Source organism: Symphalangus syndactylus, chromosome 3, assembly GCF_028878055.3.
Source record: "Symphalangus syndactylus isolate Jambi chromosome 3, NHGRI_mSymSyn1-v2.1_pri, whole genome shotgun sequence".
Taxonomy (NCBI): domain Eukaryota; kingdom Metazoa; phylum Chordata; class Mammalia; order Primates; family Hylobatidae; genus Symphalangus; species Symphalangus syndactylus.
In genome coordinates, this window is record NC_072425.2 from 78747009 (window position 1) to 78771625 (window position 24617).

The 24617-nt window shown below is 38.9% G+C and overlaps 1 protein-coding gene across 1 annotated transcript in view; it reads right to left on the reverse strand.

The window, feature by feature from the left end:
• Positions 1–24617, reverse strand: part of LOC129479353 (contactin-associated protein-like 3) — a 258898-nt gene that overhangs the window by 207340 nt on the left and 26941 nt on the right. Inside the window, 1 exon segment of the mRNA XM_055272355.2 lies at positions 21238–21348. Within this exon segment, the coding sequence (XP_055128330.1) occupies positions 21238–21348 (111 nt within the window).

A 24617-nucleotide genomic window follows, 5' to 3' on the forward strand; every position in this document is an offset into this window, starting at 1 on the left:
TTCCCCAATGTAAGAATTTTGCCTTTATTTATTAATACGATTTTAAGCTATGGTGCTAAGTTTTCATTAGGAGTTATAGTTTATAATGTGGGAAATAAATATCTTGATATTGAAAAGCCCTTACAAATATCCTGAGCTATTCATTTTGTATTAAAAATATTCAGTAATTATTTTCTCTGCCTCTTAATCACTGAACCTAGTCAGTGTGCCAAGAAAGCATGATCACATGGAAGGACATCTGAATAGTGGAGAAATACGAGGAGTGGAGGGAAAAGATCCAGTATGTTTCCATTTGCTCTGTTTGCAGTTTATCACACAGGTTTCTAAATTATCCTTGTCTATGAAATTCATTCCCATACACCAACGTTAATTTCCATTCAAACCCACGGGCTTGCTCCCTGATTGTACTCTGCACATAAGAGTTCATGGTTTTCAATATATAAAGAAAGCCCTTCTGAATCATTAATAAACTAATGCTTCTGGCTGAGAATGAGAGTTAATGCAAGCACTTTCTAAAAACAGAAAAAGAGGGCAAAAATACATATATGCTTTTGCCTAGCCAGTTTCAATTTGCTTCTAGCAAAATTATCCATTTCATCTCTACTCCTGCACTTCTATTTCACATTAACAAAGGAGAATATGTACTTAATAAAATGGGAAGTTGTCTCACATAAAATGCTACTGAGCCAATCCAATGAATGTTTGCAATTAAAGGTATAATAATCATAAAAAGAAGAAAACTTGATAAGCAAAAGAATAATCAAATACTAGCATGAGTTACTAAGTGTTTTATTTCTTAAGCTTCTGTCTAAATAACTTTGGATCACATAGTTTTCTTAAGGAGACACTTAAGAAGAATGACAAATGGAGTTCTACTTTTTCTTTATTTGCCTTTTCTTGTATCAAATGCCCCATCATATTTTAGAAATCTTGGTTTTGCAGAAAAATTTAGCAATGCGCATTTCCAGGAAATATCAATGTAAACTTAATGACAACAAAGTCAGGTTTAATAGTCAAATCCAAATTTCAAGGATTTCATATTTTATATCATGGCACCAATTTTCCTGCAGCTGAATATACACAATCTGACTATACCTATATAAGTCAGTATATACTGAAATATATATGTACGTGTATACTGACATATATAGTCAGTATATATGACTGTATGACTATATATAGTCAAGTTATATAGTCAGTATATACTGACATATATGTATATGTGTATATGTACTGACATACATATATGTGTGTTTATAAGCACACACACTGACCATGTATGTACTGACATATATGTGTGTGTATATATATATACACACACACTGACCATATATATGTATATATTCCTGCAACTGAATATACACACACACGCACACACACACAAACACATACATATACATTCAGCTTCAGGAAAACTGGTGCCATTATATAAAATATAAAGTTCTTGAAATTTGGATTTCACCATTAAGTACACACTGACTCTCTCTAAATCTATATATATATATACATATAGTATATATTTAGTACATAGTACATACACACACATATATACATATGTGTTGTGTATTTACATTTATTGAACACATTAAAATCTATTAATTTGCAAAATTATATATACAAAATTAATCATACACTTGTGATTAATCTTTTCATTATTTCATATTTCTTTGCATAAAGAAGTAAGAGAGTTGTTTGGATATTAGAGTGGAAGAGGATACATACATAATCAGAAATTTCTAGAGGAAACATGAAGAGATGTCAGACTATTTCTCCATTTTTTACTGATAATGCTTTCCAGAATCATGACTTTTGATTTTTGTTGTGCTATAATTACTCGCTCTTTACAGTGTCCACTTACTTCCTTGAGAGATATGACAGGAAGATTGAGAAAAACTGTGGCTGGAAGGCCAGCAGTGCTGTAGAGACCCTGGGACCTGGGCCCTTCTTCTTTGGCTCCAGGTCATCCTGTGGTCTCCCCACCTTCCTCCTGCTTCCCTGGGCCCTCATCACAACACTTCAGACTTCTGTCCTTGTCTTGTTGCAACATCTTTTCTAAAATGTATTTTACAATAATTTCTCCACATTTCCTAAGTGTCTGAAACACAGTATGGCAATTTCATATATATTAATACTTTAAACTATACAATTCCTCATTCTGGTTTAGGAAAAATTACAAATCAGTTTAAAACTATTTTGGCAAGCAATCTAAATTAACTACAGAATATCTTCTTATTGTTTTCCTGTAATAGGAAAGAGGTGGTGATGAGATGGTTACACAGGCAATTCTTTATGAAAGCTATGGAATTCAGGGCATTGCTAATTCTTACTAAAATATGTGGAAACTTAGCAACTTTGAGCATCATAAAAAATAAATAGGAAGGTACATGGAAGAAAAACCATGTTCTCTAAAACCCCATAAAGCTAAGTTTTCTAAATATAATGAAATGTAAAATTTTTGAAAAATCTGACTTTTTTCTGGTTTATTTTCCTTTTTAATTTTTAATTTTTGTGGGTATGTAGTAGGTGTATATATTCATGGGGTACATGAGATATTTTGATACAGGCATGCAATACATAATAATCACATCATAGAGACTGAGGTATCTGACTTAAGCAGCTTTTGTACTGGCCCACACTTAAAACAGTTTAAAGCCAAAATAATGGTATACAAAGAATTATCAGCACAGTCAACAATCATCATCATCATCATCATTTTACATTTTTTCAATCTGAACCAAAGGGAGATCGTTGTATCTATTGACAATACAAAAATCAAATGGGATTATGAGAATGGTCCTGTGTCAGCTAGTTACAAACAGATAATACAAATACATATCCTATTGGAAGGAATAATCCCAAATGGTGATGTTTTACAACACATTATGTACAAAATTAGGCATAAAATCGAACTTTAATTTTCAGTGAAGGAGGAATAAAATAGTGAAGAGCTCTCCAGGTTGACAATTATAGGAATAACTCTAAAACTACTCATCAGCTGATTGGGACTCCTTATAAAATTAATTTAAATGCACCAAATGCCATATTGTATTTATAATATAGAAGGTAAAACTGGTACAGCCATTTCATAATGAGATTTTTGATATTTTCCTGTTTTTAAATTGAATAATTGTGACACAGAGAATGAGAAATGCATTAATCTTATTCTTAGAGGTTTCTCTGTCGAGTTTAAGTTGCCAATGTCATATGCCTGGCAGTGTGGTGGCCAGTTTAAATGGAACCATAAGGGATTCAGTCCATGTAAACTACTTAAACATCACCTGATGGTCCCCTGCCCTGCACTGTGGGCTGCCATAACCTAATTTAACAAGCTCTTTCAGAGTTTGGACATTTCTTTGGTAACAACTGGCATTACCTGGCATTATTTCATGTTTTATTCTGAATTATTCTACTATAGAAGCTTAAGTTTAATTCCATCTATACATATTATTTAATGTTTGCTTTGTCATACCTCTGAGCTAGATGTTGTGAAACAATGTGCTTAACTGCCACTTTTACTCCCACTGTTGATACTACTAATTGCCGGGTGCAATGGCTCACGCCTGTAATCCCAGCACTCTGGGAGGCCAAGGCGACTGAGGCAGATCACGAGGTCAGGAGTTGAGCCTGGCCAACATGGTGAAACTCCGTCTCTACTAAAAATACAAAAAACTAGCCAGGCATGGTGGCGTGCACCTGTAATCCCAGTTACTCAGAAGGCTGAGGCAGGAGAATCGCTTGAACCCAGGAAGCGGAGGTTGCAGTGAGCCGAGATCACATCACTGCACTCCAGCCTGGGTGACAGGGCGAGGCTCTATCTCAAAAACCAAAACAAAACAAAACAAAACGAAACAAAACAAATTAAAAAAAAAACCTACTAATTATAATTTTTGCTTCAGCAGCACTCAGTAGATTTTAGCTACTTTGGATCAGATCATATACTAATTTTTTAATTATGGTAATACACATCACATGAAATTTACCATTTGAACTGTTTTATATGTAAAGTTCAGTAGCATTAAGTGCATTCACGTTGTGCAACCATCACTACCATCCATCTCTAGAGCTCTTTCATCTTCCCAAATGAAAACTCTGAACCCACTGAACAATAGCCCCCATTACCAGCCCCTGGTAACCACTATACTATTTCTTGTCTCTATGAATTTGACTACTCTAGGTACCTCATATAAATGGAATAATGTAGTAGTTGTCCTTTTGTGTCTGGCTTATTTTCCTTAGCATAATGTCTTGAAAGTTCATCTGTGTTACAGTACGGGCCAGAATTTTCTTCTTACACTGCACTAGGCTTCTCCATTTATCCGTCAATGGACAGTTGGGTTGTTTCTCTTTTGGCTCTTGTGGATACACCTGCTCTGAACATTGGTGTAACATAACCTAACTATTTTATGTGTATTAATTCATTTAATCTTCAGAACCTATTTTACTCAAGTTAACTATTTCATGATAGGTACTTTACTAATCCCATTTTATAACTGAGGAAACAAAAACTCAGGGAGATAAAGGAATTTGTCCAAAGTCACACAGTTAGTAAGGGGTAGAGCCTGGATGATTCCAAGCTTATCTCTAAGCACTAAGGATAAGATAGCACCCTTCCTTCAAGGAAGTTAGAATTACACAAAGCATAAGAAAAGTATACAAACACCTAGTAAGCACACTGGCATGTGGTAAATGCTATGAGAGCTTTTTAAGGGAAGGTGCCAGACATATTTAGCATGCAGGCTTAGTAAAAATCTAGATTAGGTCTGGCAGCCAAAATCTAGATTATGACCTGCTTTGTATAGCCAGAGAACTAAGAATAGTTTTACATTTGTAAAGCATTGTGTTTAAAAAATAAAAGGGGGGTGGGGGCTGGGTATGGTGGCTCAGGCCTGTAATCCCAACATTTTGGGACAATGAGGTGGGTGGATTGCTTGAGCCCAGGAATCCAAGACCAGCCTGAGCAACATAATGACACCCCATCTTTACAAAATATATAAATGTTCGCTGGGTGTTACGACCTGTGACTGTGGTCCCAGCTACTTGGGAGGCTGAGGTGGGAGGATCACCTGAGCCCACAGAGGTTGAGGCCACACTGACTGAGCCGTGATCTTGCCACTGCACTCCAAACCTGGGCAACAAAACAAAGACTGTATTTCAAAAAAAAAAAAAAAAGAGAAAGAGAGAAGAGGGGAAAAGAAAAAAAGAGAGAAGGAGGCAAGCAAGGAAGGAAGGGAGGAGAAGGAGGGGGAAGGGAGGGAGGCAGGGAAGACAGAGAAAGAAAAAAGAAAAAAAAGAAATGTAACAGAGACCTTATGTGGTCCACAATACCAAAATCATTTTCCATCTGTCTCTTTACAGAAAAAGTTTGCTAACTCCCGTGTTTAAATTTTATTTTTAACTGATGAATAATAATTGTACATTCTTATGAGGTGCAATGTGATGTTTGGATACATGCATACACTGTAAAATGATCAAATCAGGCTAATCAGCATATCAGTCACCTCAAATATGTATCATTCTTTTAGCGATGGGACTAGTTAAAATCCTCTCATATATTTCAAAACAGACAACACTTATTATTAACTATATATTCACTGTGCTGTGCAAAAGAACAACAGAAATTATTATTCCTATCTACCCAAAACTATGTACCTACTGACCAACATCTCTCCCTTCCCTATCCGCCCTCTCCTCTAGCCTCTGGTAACCACCATTCTACTCTCTACTTCTGTGAGCACTTCCTTTAGATTCCACATGTAAGTGAGACTATACGGTATTTGTCTCTCTGTGCCTGGCTTATTTCACTTAACATAATGTCCTCCAGGTTCATCCAGGTTCATCCATGTTATCACAAGTGTCAGAGTTCCCTGCATCATGGGTTTTAATCCACACCTTTGATGTACTTGGCTCTAGTAAGTACAAGCGTGGGGAAAATGTAAAACTCTTTTGGTGCAAGCATTCTGCATCATGTTTCAGACTTTTAAAGAAAATTTTAAGTCATCCTCAACAACATCATATAAATTTGAGGCTAGAGAAGATACTGACTATAACCCTGACAAAAGCCACTTGAGTAAATCCGTCAGAATCATTCTGCAGGTATAAATTTTTAAATCACAAATGTAACTTCATTTTTCCATAACCTAGAAAGCTTTCTACTAGGAGCTGGAATTCTGGCTGATACAGAGACTGAAAGTAGTCACAGCAGGTGTCTCTGTCCAGTTAAGGGATAAGCCTGTCAGTTCGTGTCTGTATTGGTAGCAGCCCCTTGAAAATTCCTTCAGGGGTTCTTTTACTTCCCCTTCATCCCCAGAGTTAACTGTGGTCTCTTCTGGCTTTGCTAGTTGCCTTGGTAAAGCGGGGAGGGGAGTGTGCTCAGGCCCCAAGAAGAGGTCAGCACTGCACTGTCCTCAGGGATGGCGACCTGCTGCCGATGGAGCCAAGTCCTCCCATCCCAGGCTGGGGCAGTGCTCTCCACGTTTTGGTGCTCCTTTCTCTTCCCTCTGCCAGACCTCAGGCAGCAACATGGTCTTGCTCACCTGCCTTTGGTACCTCAGGGTGTCCTTGGATAACTGGGGCTGTCCTCACCAGCCACCAGAGCTGCCGCCGGGCGTCCAGTCCTGTCACTGAAGGTGCCGCACCACAATGAGGATACCATGCAGGCTGCTCTTGGAGACTGGCGTTCTCCTTTCCACTACACGCTTGAGAGTGCACACTCAGACCCCTGAGTTTCAGTGAAGACTTCCATTAAGCCACCACCGGCAAGGCTCCGCTTGAGAGCAGAGCTTCAGGGCAGTCCCCACCTCCCTATGCAGCCTATTGTGCAGTCCTGCTGGAGGTTCCTAGTCTGCGAGAGAGCAGAAAAATTACAACACCTTTAGCCTGCTCAGTTCCCTTTCAAACTTTTTCTGCCTCAGACCAAGAGATGCTTTTGGGCTTTAGAAGTGAAGATTAATGCCTTGGTTCATAGTCTCTGCAATGATCCCCTTTTCTCTACACAGAAGACTCAAGACAATCTGAGTTAGGAGCAGAGACAGAGGTCTCGGAACTGGCGAAAAATTTCCGTGAGCTTGGAAGCAGGATCCTTTATGTTAATTGTACATGTCATCCCACACAGAAATGGCCTTTGTAGGAATTATCAGTGCCGTGAAGAAAGTTTTATTTCCATTTTTAAACCTCATATCCCCTCATCAAAAGCTCCCATCATGAGTTTCTGGCTGACTTGCACCAGGACTCACAGAATGACTCATCCTTACATGAAAAAGTATTTGCACCAGCCTCAAAGGTTTTCAGGAATTACCAGATCAAAGAATTGTTAAAGAAACTTTCCAAAAGCTCATTCTACTTGCCCCTCCAAGCAAAATACTAACTTTGTGATGGATTTTAGACATTCCTAGGCTGTAACAGTGGCAAGAAACTTTTTTCTTTCTTTTTTTTTTTTTTTTTAATAGGGTTTTGATGTTGCCCAGGCTGGTCTCCAACTCCTGGGCTCAAGGTGATCCAACCGCCTCAGCCTCCCAAAGTGCTGGGATTACAGGTGTGAGCCACCGTGCCTGGTCCCACACAGAAGTTTTTGATGCTAGATGTGCCACCTTCAATGATGGCTGTGTGGATCCAATATCTTCTCTTTCATTCATAAAATTCACCAAGTTCACATTGGAAAACATTATTCTATGGTTATTCCGGAAAATATCAGATTATCCCCGTTTTGTTTGAAAACACGACATCATGTTCCCGTCTGGCACAAGTGCACAGCAGCCGTGGAAAATGGGGATGAGTGGGTCCAAGTTAGTTCCAATTTTCAAACATTCATCCTACACCACCTGTTCAGTTGCCTGGGTAAAACTGTCCCACGCAGAGAAGCTTTTACCCCAGGTTAATAAAGATGCTTTTCATATTTGTATTTGAGTTGTGGTCACTAGTAATGTTTTCTAGTCCAGACTGTGAAATTTGTATTTCTGTTACTATCTTTGTTTTTATACCTCGAAAAACCATTTAGAGTCACTGATTAATTTCCATAAAGCAGGAACTTTCCGAAATTTAGTAAGAATAGCTAAGTACAAATCTAAAAAAAAAATTATATACTTTAAAAACTAAAAATGCATTCACTGAGATGCCTTATATCCTCTTAATTAAATATTAGCTGAATTGTAATTGATCTTACATTTTAATTTTGTGAAATATGTATTGCTTTACTCCAAAATTTACTAGACCACCTTCTTACATATGGCAGGGGGCATTTAGGTGGCTTGTGAATTTGAGAACTGCTCTATGGGGCTAGTGTCTGAGATTCATCAATTAAGCATGGAACAAGAAGAGAATAGCACTTTAAAGAACATTAACTGAGGACTTTGCTAAGCATTTATTTAATTAGGGAAAGCTTCAAAAGTTGAAGCTCAATCATGGGACTTTAAAAATAATCCAAGTGAGACATGAAGGGACTAAGTTGAGGGGGAGATCCATAGAAATGATGTAGAAGAATCATAAGCATGAACTGTTTCAGAGACAATACACAGAATTTGGAAAAAGGAGGGAGTGATGACTCTAAGATTTCTTTCCACAAATCATCCAACATTCATACACACTATTTTGTATTCATATACTATGATCTTCATGGAGTAAGGTGCTAATGTAAAAAAAATTGATTATCGGATTTTATAAAAGCAACTTTTGACCATTTTCTCTGTGTGTGTGTCTACATAGCAAACTTACTTCCTCAGAGAAGCAGAAGCTCTTTGTCTTACTGACACTGGAATCCATCCTCTGTAGTTTTATTCCATCAAAAAGATAACTAGGCTGGGCACGGTGGCTCACGCCTGTAATCCCAGCACTTTGGGAGGCCGAGGCAGGTGGATCACGAGGTCACGAGATCAAGACCATCCTGGCTAACATGGTGAAACCCCGTCTCTACTAAAAATACAAAAAAAAAAAAAAATTAGCCGGGCGTGGTGGTGGGCGCCTATAGTCCCAGCTACTCGGGAGGCTGAGGCAAGAGAATGGCATGAACCCAGGAGGTGGAACTTGCAGTGAGCTGAGATCATGCCACTGCACTCCAGCCTGGGCAACAGAGTGAGACTCCGTCTCAAAAAAAAAGATAACTAAGACTTTGGCCCTACAATATTTACACTCCGCATGGAAAACAACCCACCAAATATGTTTTCTGTACTTACTGAAAAACTACCAACTATGGTTTTATATTCACTGAATACAAGTAAATTAATGAAACATTTTCAGGACAATCAGGCACAGATTGCTATTTTTTCTATTGAGTTGAGATAATTATTTGGGCTAATAACAGAAAGAAAGTGTGTATCCACTCCTGGAAGGCTGTGTGCTGTGCTACAAGAGAAGCTGATGCCTCTGCTTCCCCATCTTTGTTCTGTGGAGCCACACAGACAGCCTGATACCTGGGCAAATGCTTACCTGCCCAGATCCTAAGGGCTGGTGCACCCAGAGTCATGGCTAGGTTGTGTGCAGCACAAATTCCTGCCTCTAGTTTCCCTGCTTTCCTCTTTTCCTAAGAAATCAGTACCTGAGCTTTTTCAAAATAACTGGAGAAGAAATGAGGCAGAAAGTATCTTTTTAAACACAATTCTCATTCACTCAGAAAATTGAGAAAAGAGTTCTAAGTGATAATTGATGTCAACCTGTAAAATTTTTCAACAGCTTGAGTGTCTATTTTCTCTATAGTATTGTCATCAAGTCACAACCAAATATCACAAATAGGCAGCATAATGGCCTCATTAGGGCAGTTTCCACAGTGACCCACAGTAGCAACAATGGCATGCACCTGTCATGCATCTTGCCAGAAAGTCCTAAAATTCTACAGGAAAAACCTCTTGGAAAGAAAGTTTCGAATGTTGATGAGGTCCACCCATATAGTTAAATCATTTCAGGAGAGAAGATATAAACATAAGACACTTCTTCGGTTTCATCCATTTTGTAACCTCATTTGCTGAAATGTTCTTCACAGTAATATCTGTGTTCACTGCATTGTTTCCAAGCATTTAAAACCCCTAAAGAAGTAAGTAATCCATGTGTTTTACACCATTTCAACAGAAATGTCTTAGGCAATATTTATCTTTGCCGCTTATAGATCCCCAAATAAGACAGCTTGCTTCATTAGTGAAGGCCCCTTGAAAAAAATTCTCAAACTCTCCTTCGGTCTAATGCATGGTTAGTTATTGTACACTCGTTTTGCGACTTTAAAAAGGAGCAATTGTAGAGGTGTCAAGCCACGAATAACAATGCTGTCTAATTTTGTTAGACCATGAAAACACATGGGTTATCCTTGCAAAAAAGCATATATATTTTTAAATTTATTGCAGTAGCATCTTGAATTACATCTATCATGAGAGAATATAAAATCTTTTTCATGTTTTTCACACACTGTCATAACTTATTATTGTTTGCCATTATCTTAATATTCTGCTGTCTAAGAGATGTAGCCCCTGGGTGACCTGAAAGTCTCGTGAAGCTAGTGTGATCAGGGATATAATAAGACAGTGACCATCTATGGACCTTGGACACAATACTAGAGAGTATGATAGACGTGTGTGGGCCATAATGATGTTGATATTAATATGCTATTAATTCCTCTCTGACTCCAGTAAATCATCTCCACCTTGTATAGGTTTTGCATTTCCAAATACTTGCCCTTTCTCTCTTAATAATTCTCCTTAATATCCTACATTCCTTTAGCCTGAGGTGGAAAACTTGTAAGTGAGGAGGGAAATGCTAAAACTCACTAGGTGACACAATACACTAAAGCATTCCAGCTTGGGTTAGCAGACATGTTATAGCTGCAGACTCTTATGTTTTCTCTCTTTAGACCAAAGAGTTTATCTTACAATCATGTGTTGGTCTGTGAGCGTCCAAGACAACATTCAATGAGCAACCGGCAAACCCTCCCTTACGCTAGAATGCTTACTTACGGGGATACTAAAAACACTAGGTCTGTTATAGTTCTACTTGGAAACTTCAGATGTCTTTTCTTCTAACTTTGAAAGTTTAGTAAGATGGAAGAAGCACTTTCTGCAGAATTGTTTCTTTAAAACTAAATGCAATTCCAACCCAGAGGAGGCCTCTTTTGGACAAGACTAGCCAAGTTACAGATGAAGACAACAGGGTCTTAACTGTCAGTGAGATAGCCCTCTTTGATCTTGTGAAATTCTGAAGGAATTTCTCATTTCAAAATAAGAATAAATACTTTTGGGTAAAGGGAGGGGAGAAAATTCTTCAGGTCACCTTCCATTTTTTCCTTATAAACAAATTACAATCAGTTGACCTCAGCCTAGCATTTTGATTAAAAATAACTCAAGATGAAGATGGCTGAATAGGAACAGCTCCGGTCTACAGCTCCCAGCCTGAGCGACACAGAAGACGGGTGATTTCTGCATTTCCGTTTGAGGTACCGGGTTCATCTCACTAGGGAGTGCCAAACAGTGGGTGCAGGACAGTCGGTGCAGCGCACCGTGCGCAAGCCGAAGCAGGGCGAGGCATTGCCTCACTCGGGAAGCGCAAGGGGTCAGGGAGTTCCCTTTCCTAGTCAAAGAAAGGGGTGACAGACGGCACCTGGAAAATCAGGTCAGTCCCACCCTAATACTGTGCTTTTCCAATGAGCTTGGAAAACGGCACACCAGGAGATTGTGTCCCGCACCTGGCTCGGAGGGTCCTATGCCCACGGAGTCTCGCTGGTTGCTACCACAGCAGTCTGAGATCAAACTGCAAGGCGGCAGCGAGGCTGGGGGAGGGGCCATTGCCCAGGCTTGCTTAGGTAAACAAAGCAGCCAGGAAGCTCGAACTGGGTGGAGCCCACCACAGCTCAAGGAGGCCTGCCTGCCTCTGTAGGCTCCACCTCTGGGAGCAGGTTACAGACAAACAAAAAGTCAGCAGGAATCTCTGCAGACTTAAATGTCCCTGTCTGACAGCTTTGAAAAGAGTAGTGGTTCTCCCAGCACGCAGCTGGAGATCTGAGAACGGACAGACTGCCTCCTAAAGTGGGTCCCTGACACCTGAGCAGCCTAACTGGGAGGCACCCCCGAGTAGGGACAGACTGACACCTCATTCGGCCAGGTACTCCTCTGAGACAAAACTTCCAGAGGAACTATCAGACAGCTGAATTTGTGGTCTCACGAAAATCCGCTGTTCTGCAGCCACCACTGCTGACACCCAGGCAAACAGTGTCTGGAGTGGACCTCTAGCAAACTCCAACAGACCTGCAGCTGAGGGTCCTGTCTGATAGAAGGAAAACTAACAAACAGAAAGGACATCCACACCAAAAACCCATCTGTACATCACCATCATCAAAGACCAAAAGTAGATAAAACCACAAAGATGGGGAAAAAACAAAGCAGAAAAACTGGAAACTCTAAAAAGCAGAGCACCTCTCCTCCTCCAAAGGAACACAGTTCCTCACCAGCAACGGAACAAAGCTGGACAGAGAATGACTTTGATGAGTTGAGAGAAGAAGGCTTCAGAAGATCAAACCACTCCGAGCTATGGGAGGAAATTCAAAACAATGGCAAAGAAGTTAAAAACTTTGAAAAAAAATTAGACGAATGGATAACTAGAATAACCAATGGAGAGAAGGGCTTAAAGGAGCTGATGGAGCTGAAAGCCAAGTTTCGAGAACTACGTGAAGATTGCAGAAGCCTCAGTAGCCGATGTGATCAACTAGAAGAAAGGGTATCAGTGATGGAAGATGAAATGAATGAAATGAAGCGAGAAGGGAAGTTTAGAGAAAAAAGAATAAAAAGAAACGAACAAAGCCTCCAAGAAATTCAGGACTATGTGAAAAGACCAAACCTACGTCTGATTGGTGTACCTGAAAATGACAGGGAGAATGGAACCAAGTCGGAAAACACTCTGCAAGATATTATCCAGGAGAACTTCCCCAATCTAGCAAGGCAGGCCAACATTCAGATTCAGGAAATACAGAGAACGCCACAAAGATACTCCTCGAGAAGAGCAACTCCAAGACACACAATTGTCAGATTCACCAAAGTTGAAATGAAGGAAAAAATGTTAAGGGCGGCCAGAGAGAAAGGTCGGGTTACCAACAAAGGGAAGCCCATCAGACTAACAGCTGATCTCTCGGCAGAAACTCTACAAGCCAGAAGAGAGTGGGGGCCGATATTCAACATTCTTAAAAAAAAGAATTTTCAACCCAGAATTTCATATCCAGCCAAACTAAGCTTCATAAGTGAAGGAGAAATAAAATACTTTACAGACAAGCAAATGCTGAGTGATTTTGTCACCACCAGGCCTGCCCTAAAAGAGCTCCTGAAGGAAGCACTAAACATGGAAAGGAACAACCAGTACCAGCCACTGCAAAAACATGCCAAATTGTAAAGACCATGGAGGCTAGGAAGAAACTGCATCAACTAACGAGCAAAATAACCAACTAACATCATAATGACAGGATCAAATTCACACATAACAATATTAACTTTAAATGTAAATGGGCTAAATGCTCCAATTAAAAGACACAGACTGGCAAACTGGATAAGGAGTCAGGACCCATCAGTGTGCTGTATTCAGGAAACCCATCTCACGTGCAGAGACACACATAGACTCAAAATAAAGGGATGGAGGAAGATCTATCAAGCAAATGGAAAACAGAAAAAGGCAGGGGTTGCAATCCTAGTCTCTGATAAAACAGACTTTAAACTAACAAAGATCAAAAGAGACAAAGAAGGCCATTACATAATGGTAAAGGTATCAATTCAACAAGAAGAGCTAACTATCCTAAATATATATGCACCCAACACAGGGGCACCCAGATTCATAAAGCAAGTCCTGAGTGACCTACAAAGGGACTTAAACACCCACACAATGGTAATGGGAGATTTTAACACTCCACTGTCGACATTAGACAGATCAATGAGACAGAAAGTTAACAAGGACATCCAGGAATTGAACTCAGCTTTGCACAAAGTGGACCTAATAGACATCTACAGAACTCTCCACACCAAATCAACAGAATATACATTTTTTTCAGCACCATACCACACCTATTCCAAAATTGACCACATAGTTGGAAGTAAAGCTCTCCTCAGCAAATGTAAAAGAACAGAAATTATAACAAACTGTCTCTCAGATCACAGTGCAATCAAACTAGAACTCTAAGAAACTCACTCAAAACCGCTCAACTACATGGAAATTGAACAACCTGCTCCTGAATGACTACTGGGCACATAATGAAATGAAGGCAGAAATAAAGATGTTCTTTGAAACCAACGAGAACAAAGACACAACATACCAGAATCTCTGGGACACATTCAAAGCAGTGTGTAGAGGGAAATTTATAGCACTAAATGCCCACAAGAGAAAGCAGGAAAGATCCAAAATTGACACCCTAACATCACAATTAAAAGAACTAGAAAAGCAAGAGCAAACACATTCAAAAGCTAGCAGAAGGCCAGAAATAACTAAAATCAGAGCAGAACTGAAGGAAATAGAGACACAAAAAACCTTTCAAAAAATTAATGAATCCAGGAGCTGGTTTTTTGAAAAGATCAACAAAATTGATAGACTGCTAGCAAGACTAATAAAGAAGAAAAGAGAGAAGAATCAAATAGATGCAATAAAAACTGAAAAAAGGGATATCACCACCGATCCCACAGAAACACAATCTACCATCAGAGAATACTACAAACACCTCTATGCAAATAAACTAGAAAATCTAGAAGAAATGGATAAATTCCTCGACACATACACCCTCCCAAGATTAAACCAGGAAGAAGTTGAATCTCTGAATAGACCAATAACAGGCTCTGAAATTGTGGCAATAATCAATAGCTTACCAACCAAAAAGAGTCCAGGACCTGATGGATTCACAGCTGAATTCTACCAGAGGTACAAGGAGGAACTGGTACCATTCCTTCTGAAACTATTCCAATCGATAGAAAAAGAGGGAATCCTCCCTAACACATTTTATGAGGCCAGCATCGTCCTGATACCAAAGCCTGGCAGAGACAAAAACAAAAAAGAGAATTTCAGACCAATATCCTTGATGAACATTGATGCAAAAATCCTCAATAAAATACTGGCAAACCGAATCCAGCAGCCCATCAAAAAGCTTATCCACAATGATCAAGAGGGCTTCATCCCTGGGATGCAAGGCTGGTTCAACATACGCAAATCAATAAATGTAATCCAGCATATAAACAGAACCAAAGACAAAAACCACATGATTATCTCAATAGATGCAGAAAAGGCCTTTGACAAAATTCAACAACCCTTCATGCTAAAAACTCTCAATAAATTAGGTATTGATGGGACGTATCTCAAAATAATAAGAGCTATCTATGACAAACCCACAGCCAATATCATACTGAATGGGCAAAAACTGGAAGCATTCCCTTTGAAAACTGGCACAAGACAGGGATGCCCTCTCTCACCGCTCCAATTCAACATAGTACTGGAAGTTCTGGCCAGGGCAATCAGGCAGGAGAAGGAAATAAAGGGCATTCAATTAGGAAAAGAGGAAGTCAAATTGTCCCTGTTTGCAGATGACATGATTGTATATCTAGAAAACCCCATTGTCTCAGCCCAAAATCTCCTTAAGCTGATAAGCAACTTCAGCAAAGTCTCAGGACACAAAATCAATGTACAAAAATCACAAGCATTCTTGTACACCAATCACAGACAAACAGAGAGCCAAATCATGAGTGAACTCCCATTCACAATTGTTTCAAAGAGAATAAAATACCTAGGAATCCAACTTACAAGGGATGTGAAGGACCTCTTAAAGGAGAACTACAAACCACTGCTCAATGAAATAAAAGAGGATACAAACAAATGGAAGAACATTCCATGCTCATGGGTTGGAAGAATCAATATCGTGAAAATGGCCATACTGCCCAAGGTAATTTATAGATTCAATGCCATCCCCATCAAGCTACCAATGACTTTCTTCACAGAATTGGAAAAAACTACTTTAAAGTTCATATGGAACCAAAAAAGAGCCCGCATCACCAAGTCAATCCTAAGCCAAAAGAACAAAGCTGGAGGCATCACACTACCTGACTTCAAACTATACTACAAGGCTACAGTAACCAAAACAGCATGGTACTGGTACCACAACAGACATAGATCAATGGAACAGAACAGAGCCCTCAGAAATAATGCTGCATAGCTACAACTATCTGATCTTTGACAAACCTGACAAAAACGAGAAATGGGGAAAGGATTCTCTATTTAATAAATGGTGCTGGGAAAACTGGCTAGCCATATGTAGAAAGCTGAAACTAGATCCCTTCCTTACATCTTATATAAAAATTAATTCAAGATGGATTAAAGACTTACATGTTAGACCTAAAACCATAAAAACCCTAGAAGAAAACCTAGGCAATACCATTCAGGACATAGGCATGGGCAAGGACTTCATGTCTAAAACACCAAAAGCAATGGCAACAAAAGCCAAAATTGACAAATGGGATCTCATTAAACTAAAGAGCTTCTGCACAGCAAAAGAAACTACCATCAGAGTGAACAGGCAACATACAGAACGGGAGAAAATTTTTGCAACCTACTCATCTGACAAAGGGCTAATATCCAGAATCTACAATGAACTCAAACAAATTTACAAGAAAAAAACAACCCCATCAAAAAGTGGGTGAAGGACATGAACAGACACTTCTCAAAAGAAGACATTTATGCAGCCAAAAAACACATGAAAAAATGCTCATCATCACTGGCCATCAGAGAAATGCAAATCAAAACCACAATGAGATACCATCTCACACCAGTTAGAATGGCCATCATTAAAAAGTCAGGAAACAACAGGTGCTGGAGAGGATGTGGAGAAATAGGAACACTTTTACACTGTTGGTGGGACTGTAAACTAGTTCAACCATTGTAGAAGTCAGTGTGGTGATTCCTCAGGGATCTCGAACTAGAAATACCATTTGACCCAGCCATCCCATTACTGGGTATATACCCAAAGGACTATAAATCATGCTGCTATAAAGACGCATGCACACGTATGTTTATTGCAGCACTATTCACAATAGCAAAGACTTGGAACCAACCCAAATGTCCAACAACGATAGACTGGATTAAGAAAATGTGGCACATATACACCATGGAATACTATGCAGCCATAAAAAATGATGAGTTCATGTCCTTTGTAGGGACATGGATGAAACTAGAAAACATCATTCTCAGTAAACTATCGCAAGGACAAAACACCAAACACCGCATGTTCTCACTCATAGGTGGGAATTGAACAATGAGAACTCATGGACACAGGAAGGGGAACATCACACTCCGGGGACTGTTGTGAGGTGGGGGGAGGAGGGAGGGACAGCATTAGGAGACATACCTAATGCTAAATGACGAGTTAATGGGTGCAGCAAACCAACATGGCACATGGATACATATGTAACAAACCTGCACATTGTGCACATGTACCCTAAAACCTAAAGTATAATAAAAAAAAAGACACCAAAAAAAAATAATAACTCAAGATAGGACTGAAAGAAAACACCAAGAAGAGTGTTTTATCCTAATCTTAGGCATATTCATATGACAACCAGCATAAGAAGCAAGGAATCTGAATTACAGAAAAATAAACTTTAAACTGAAACTGCTAATACAATAAATGCAGGGGAGACACAGGGCAGCAAATGCACAAATAAATGTATGTCTTTAGCCAGTATGTGAATGATACCCAAAACGGATGGTTTTTCATCTCAAACAGTCATGGAATAACAACTTCACAGTATTTATTAATTGTTGAAATTGTCTAACATAAGAGATTATATTTTCACAAAATCATTTGACAATGACAGAGCTATAAGCACATGAGAAAACAGGCCTAAGGAAAAAGGTAAAACTAATTCACCTATGTCTGTATTTGTCAACTAAACAAAGCATCAATCCATTTATTGTAAAGTATAATAAAACCAAGGACAACCATTGCATAATTAAATTGCCTCTGAAAGCCAATTACTGATCATGGAGAAAACCAAGTTTTACAACTGTATGTGTGTATAATATAAAGATTTCATTTCCTAATATAAATCATTCATTATTTATTTTAAAATGTTAAGAATTTACTATGTACCAGTGTATCATTTGAATTCTCATATTTTAAACATTTTAAACTATAGGTTAATTTTCTGAAATTTTCAATTAGTGTCAGAAGAAGTTACAGAAAAAGGAATAACATGTTAAAATAATTAAATGGTTTCAATGGCATCTCTGAATTTCTTTGATATTATTATCAAAATGTTTTCTTCAATTCTGCTCAAAACCTTATTTTTTTGCCCTAAGTCTTTGTCAGCTTATTTCAGTCTTATTTTTGCATGTAATATACCACAGAGTTCTTCTTAGCTTCAAGTGATGCAATGTGAAAGGTGTAGAAATGCACACTGACCCTTAGCCTCTTAAATTTACAACAGGTTGGCCAGGCGCGGCGGCCCACGCCTTTGGGAGGCCAAGGTGGGCAGACCACGAGGTCAGGAGATTGAGACCATCGGGACCAGCATGGTGAAACCCTGTCTCTACTAAAAATACAGAAATTAGCCTAGCGTGGTGGCGGGCGCCCGCAGTCCCAGGTACTTGGGAGGCTGAGGCAGGATAATTACTTGAGCCCAGGAGGCGGAGGCTGGAGTGAGCCGAGATTGCACCACTGCACTCCAGCCTGGCAGTAGAACAAGACTCTGTCTCAATAAATAAATAAATAAATAAATTAATTAATTAATTTACAACAGGTCACTTTATCCTCAAATTAGCCAATACCATGTTAGAGGTTATACTGAAATTCTAACTATGAAGATGTAGAAAGCAAAAACATATTTAATTAGTTATAATCCAATCTGTGCAATATTCATGATAATTCATTTTTATAAGTTGAAAGTAATTCTGGATTATGCTTCATAACTTATGAAACCTTTGGTGGAAAAACTGAGTTTTCACCATTAAAGGGAATTAAATAAGTTGCTTATAAAAGTGCATTAACTTGTTTGGCCCACGGGTTCATCATTTAGTGGCATGGAAGAACTAGTTTACTTGTGGTATCCAAGAGGCATGAAGAAAGACACCTCCAACAAGTCCATTTTGATTCTTTACACTGGGACAGATGGGACGCATAGCTACCTTGTTCCCCTCTCACCCCTCAGGCTAAGGCTTGAGTAACTATCGCAGTTGTTTCCATGGTGTCTTCCCATCACATGGGTACAAGGCACTGGGCGGCACAACTGGGAAACGACTTGTTTCCTGCCTGTTAATTTTTAGCTCTGAGATCTTTACACTCCACTGGAGAAAGGCTTTAATGTCTGAGACAGGGGGTCATTATTTGTTAGTTTAATTATTTATGATCAGAACATTTGTTCAGTCACTCTTCCATAGACCATTCTGAATCTAATAAAGGATATTAAAACACTAGAGATAATCTATAGCCTTCAATAAATCACTCCCAATTTGGAACTCCTTTGATGAATACTCCAGGCTACCACGAAGGAGAAGAAAAAAGTCAAAACCAATTAAAAAAAGCAACAACAATGAATTTGTAATAAACTCAGTTGATAGCTAACTAAAGTAAGCCTGTTTTTCTAACTTCATTAACATGAAAATAAATTTTATTAAGATTGATATCATGCTTTTTTGCACGATGAGTTACAGGAACATGAACTAAGAATAAAAATGATCCCTATGATAAAGAATCCTCATAGTCATGTACTTTAGTACAAAATATGATTTGACACCAAGAAGAGCTATAGCTTGAGATTGCTCTTGTTTTCCTTTACCCCCCGTGCCCAGGCTTAGTCACTGTTTCAGTGATAATGACCATTCACTGAGGGTCTGCAGGAATAGAATCTAAAGTAACAAAACAGAGCCCATATCTCTGCAACAAATGAAATCACAGACTTAAGAAAAATAAAAAGAAAAATGAAAAGTTAAGTTGTTCATGTTTCATAACCATACTGCCTATAACAACGGCCAGAACACATTTATTTGGTCCAATGTGCAATGCATTAAATGTGCTCAAACACAGAAAACAGCAAGAAATGCAACAGGGAGTTAAAAAAAAGAAAGAGGCTGGGCGTGGTTACAGGCTCACGCCTATAATCCTATCACTTCAGGAGGCTGAGATGGGTGGATCATGAGGTGAGGAGATCGAGACCACCTTAGCCAACACGGTGAAACCCCGTCTCTACTGAAAAAAAAAAAAAATACAAAAAATTAGCTGGGTGTGGTGGCGGGTACCTGTAGTCCCAGCTACTTGGGAGGCTGAGGCAGGAGAATGGCGTGAACCCAGGAGGCAGAGCTTGCAGTGAGCCGAGATTGCACCACTGCACTCCAGCCTGGGTGACAGAGTAAGACTCCATCTCAAAAAAAAAAAAAAAAAAAAAGAACAAGGGCAATAAGAAAATAGGAAAGCATAATTATATAAAATACAGTAGACACTTTTGAATCTTTTCTAATATATGCCTACAAATACATTTTATTAATAGTGTAAATTTAATTTCCTCTGAGAATTTACTCAAAGAAGTTCTATCTGAGTTTGTGCTCAGAAAATGCCAGGATGATTCCTTGTCACAATGTATTTGGTGTTTAAAGTTCCCTCTAATTTACACAGCAAGACAACATTCAATTTTCTACACTTCTGCTTAAGCATATGTAAAAGAAACACACTCCTCATGAGATATGTTTACAAATATAAATGGAATAGTCACAGTAGAGCATGAATAAACCATTACATGGTTATTTTTCTACAGTGGATGCTAAAGAGAGAATGAAGTCCACCATAATAAGAAATAAACTAAGAGTTGTAATTAAAACATAATAAAAATCTTTTTAAATGCTTCTTTACTTTGCCAATTTTCTCATCCAAATAGGGATAATTAAATAATCTGGAACAACAAAATGTATACTGTGGCAGAAAAAATAATCCAAGGTAAAAAAAAAAAGGACACGGCAGAATCTAAGGTCTTCGATAAATAATACTCAGATATTGCAAGGGATATACAAAGAGTTCAAACACTGTCAAAGTCAGGTGTGACTTGTTCAAGGCACACAAATATTGTACCAAGGGAGACCCAGCAGGACCAGGAAGCCAAAGTGATCAACTTATTCCTGTCAAATACATTCTTGGAGTTTCAAATGTGAACAAATATGCTTATTCTGAATTTTACTTCCTTCTGCAAAGTATTAATCAATTAAAATTATTTTGTTAAATGAAAATCCAATGAGAGTCACCAAGGAGCAATACAAGGAAAAAGGCAGACTCACCATCTCTTCGATTAAGCCTTGAAAACCCTGGGCCGTGGCTGCTGGACAGCTCTGAGGAGCTGCTGAAGGATGACCTAGGCAAGGCAGAGGCCAGTGGGGCATCACAGTCAGCTGCCGGGAAAAATACCATGATATGGTTAACACTCAGATTGCAGCTTGGGAGAAATAATAGTCCAAAAATATATATTAATATATTCTAGGATGTATGGCAATCATCACTCCTTTTTTAATTCTTTAAATTTTAAATTTTTAAGATTACACTGCAGTATAATTTACAGAGAGTAAAATTCCAGAGAACTTATTTGATGTTTTTAAAGTGTACAGCTCTATTCATTTTGACAAATGCATTCAGCCTTTTGTAACCTCCACCATAATGAAGACATAAAACAGGTCCATTAGCCCTCAAAGTTCCCTAATGTCCCACATTTTCTCAATTCTGCAAGATGTCTGGGTACATCACCCATCCAACACTACTTTAAACTCAATTTGGTGCTTACATTCTTTAGGTACACACACACAGAGGTAGTGTGAATTCTGTGCCCAAACCTCAATAGCGGCTAGAAATTCTCACAGTGCCCTTACACAGAACCTGTGGGGGATGGGACAGGTGAAATGCACCAGGTGTTCAGGTCAGCGTTACCTGCGTGAAGCCAGGACCCATGAAAGACAACACCTGTAGTGATGAACTGGAAAAAGCCCACTCTGTAGACCTCACCAGAGGGAATCACTGGGGGCTACTTGCCTACAGGAGATGGAGGCTCCTCCTTTTTCCTGATAACTGGAGCATTGCAGGAACTTGCCCTGCCTTTGCAACCCAAGGACCCCTGCATGTCACCCTCACCTCAGGGTGACTCTCTATTGCTTCAGCTCTGGTCTAAAAGAATTGCTGGGGGTTAAGTAGTGTTTGACCCAGATCACCTTATTTGTCGTTAAGACCATAAGGACCCTCAGAGCCTTCCTGCTCCTGGTGTTCCCCATCGTCAAACTTGAGGAGCCCCTGGGACCATTCCCACCTTGGGTAGCTCTTTTCCTATGCGTAACCATGGGTAACAGAAGCAACCCAGAGGTTACCTCTGAGTCCCACAGTCCAATCCTGTAATCACTGTACTTTCAGGCATATCATATATTTTCTCACGAAAAGAGTACCTCTTCCAGCATGGTTATTGATCTAATAATGTTAGACATAAGTTTTCTGTCACACATTAGGATATTTCTGTGAAAGAGGAATGTTATACCTATATCATTAGATGATTCTGAACTGCATATTTTGTATACACTTTTTTTCTTTGTGAGCAACTTGTTAAGTCACAGAAAGAAGGCAACCAGAATTAACTAGATTGCTATGACTTAGCAAAATGTCAACTATGTTCAGTGAGATAGATAAGAGGTAATTCAGTGTCTCTCCCGATTTGTTTGGTTGAGTATATGATACTGCAACAACAGAAAGAAAATTAAGTGCACATAATTTGCCTGAGTGAATATCATTTCATAAAGAAATACTGGAATTATATCTACTTTTCTGAAAGCATGCGTTGCCATTAAGACAGCGACATGTCTTTAAGACATGACAAAAGAAAAACTCAGTAACTCATTGTGAAGTATCTGTTCTACAATAGGGAGAACAGTATTTCACTGCTTGGTAAAACATTCAGAGTATTTGATATAGGAACATTTTTCTATATATTCCCTATAAGTGACAATGTTACATTTACATAGGTGAGTCAGACACTGGAACTTGTGATTTTTTACACATAAAGAGCAGCATAATCTAGCTAAGAAATTGCATTTAACATCTTTAGCATGAAGAGCACGCAATATTTTCACACAGCAAGAAGCCAATGAAAAGTGCAGAGCTGTTAAGAAAGGTTTGCCTTCTCTACGGTTTCCTTAAATGTCCCCCTCAATGTTTATGCCACAAGAGAGGCTTTCTTGATTTCCCCAGCACACATGCTCTCTGGATAACACTGTGCAGTCAGGATTCTCAGATATCAGTAAATATGCTACAGAGTGGGCTAAGAAAAATCGATAAATACGCATCCAACTGGCTAAGAACTTTACTTACATTTTCTAAAAAGGCATTTTAAAACTGTGAAGAAGCTAAAGTACAAGAAGGCAACTAACGCTCTACTCCATCTATAGACAAGTCCCACGTGGCCCCCGAGTGGTCACAGCAGGATCCAAGAAGGAAGGACATCATTCAGGGAATAGTGCCTCCTAAGCCTGTCTGCCTGATGTTATTTTCTCTCTATTTTCTGGGAAAGAAGAAAACAAATCCAAGGACATCTAAAGTAGCATTGACATTTTTTGGATAAAATCTATTCTTACATTAGAAAAGCATGATAGCTGTTCTAGTGATGCCTCTGTCCTGCAGTATCATGCAATACATAAAACAGCACTGGGCGTTTCACATGTCCCTGGGATTCCTGGCTGACATGTCTAACTCTCTCTGTGGAATCATGAGCTCCTGAAGGCACAATAAAAGTCTTTCCCAACTTTGTGTGCTCTATACCTAGCGCAGAATCTGAAAGATAGCACATACTCAATAAACTTCAACTGAATATTTACTAAATATGTAAAAGAGAATTATCATTAACCAATACATTTAATTAAATTTAGTCTTCCTAATTTAGCAGAGTACAATTTATTAAAGTTCAAACACAAGAGGCCTAGAAGTATCACAGATTCACGTCTCTAATAAAAATAATAACCAGATTTCAAGAGAATGTTCTAAATAGGTGTAATAGATAATATTGTTATTCTTTCTCCCTAATTAACTTTCCAATTGTGTGTTTCACGAGTTTCAGATGATTTCCAATAGGATTAAGGTCCAAATATAAATCTGTAAAGACAGCTGGAAACAAAATTACTGAAATTTTCCATTTCGCCTTTGGAAAATTCAAGAGTCAATAGCATCTGTTTGCCAGAGTCACCTTGTAATGAAGAAAATTTCTGGCACAGGCTTGAATAAATCTTGCCCTTTAGAAAGGCAATAAATTTGGGCGCGGTGGCTCACACCTGTAATCCCAACACTTTGGGAGGCCAAGGCGGGTGGATCACGAGGTCAGGAGATCGAGACCATCCTGGCTAATACAGTGAAACCCCATCTCTACTAAAAATACAAAAAATTAGCTGGGCATGGTGGCACGTGCCTGTAGTCCCAGCTACGCAGGAGGCTGAAGCAGGTGAATCACCTGAACCTGGGAGGCGGAGGTTGCAGTGAGCCGAGATGGTGCTACTATACTCCAGGCTGGGTGACAGAGCAAGACTCCATCTTAAAAAAAAAAAAAATGCAAGGCAGTAAATTTTATAAAATAAAAGAACATAAGAACATATCTGGTACCTAAGTGTATTGTTTTTTCCCTATCATTTTGAATTCTGTG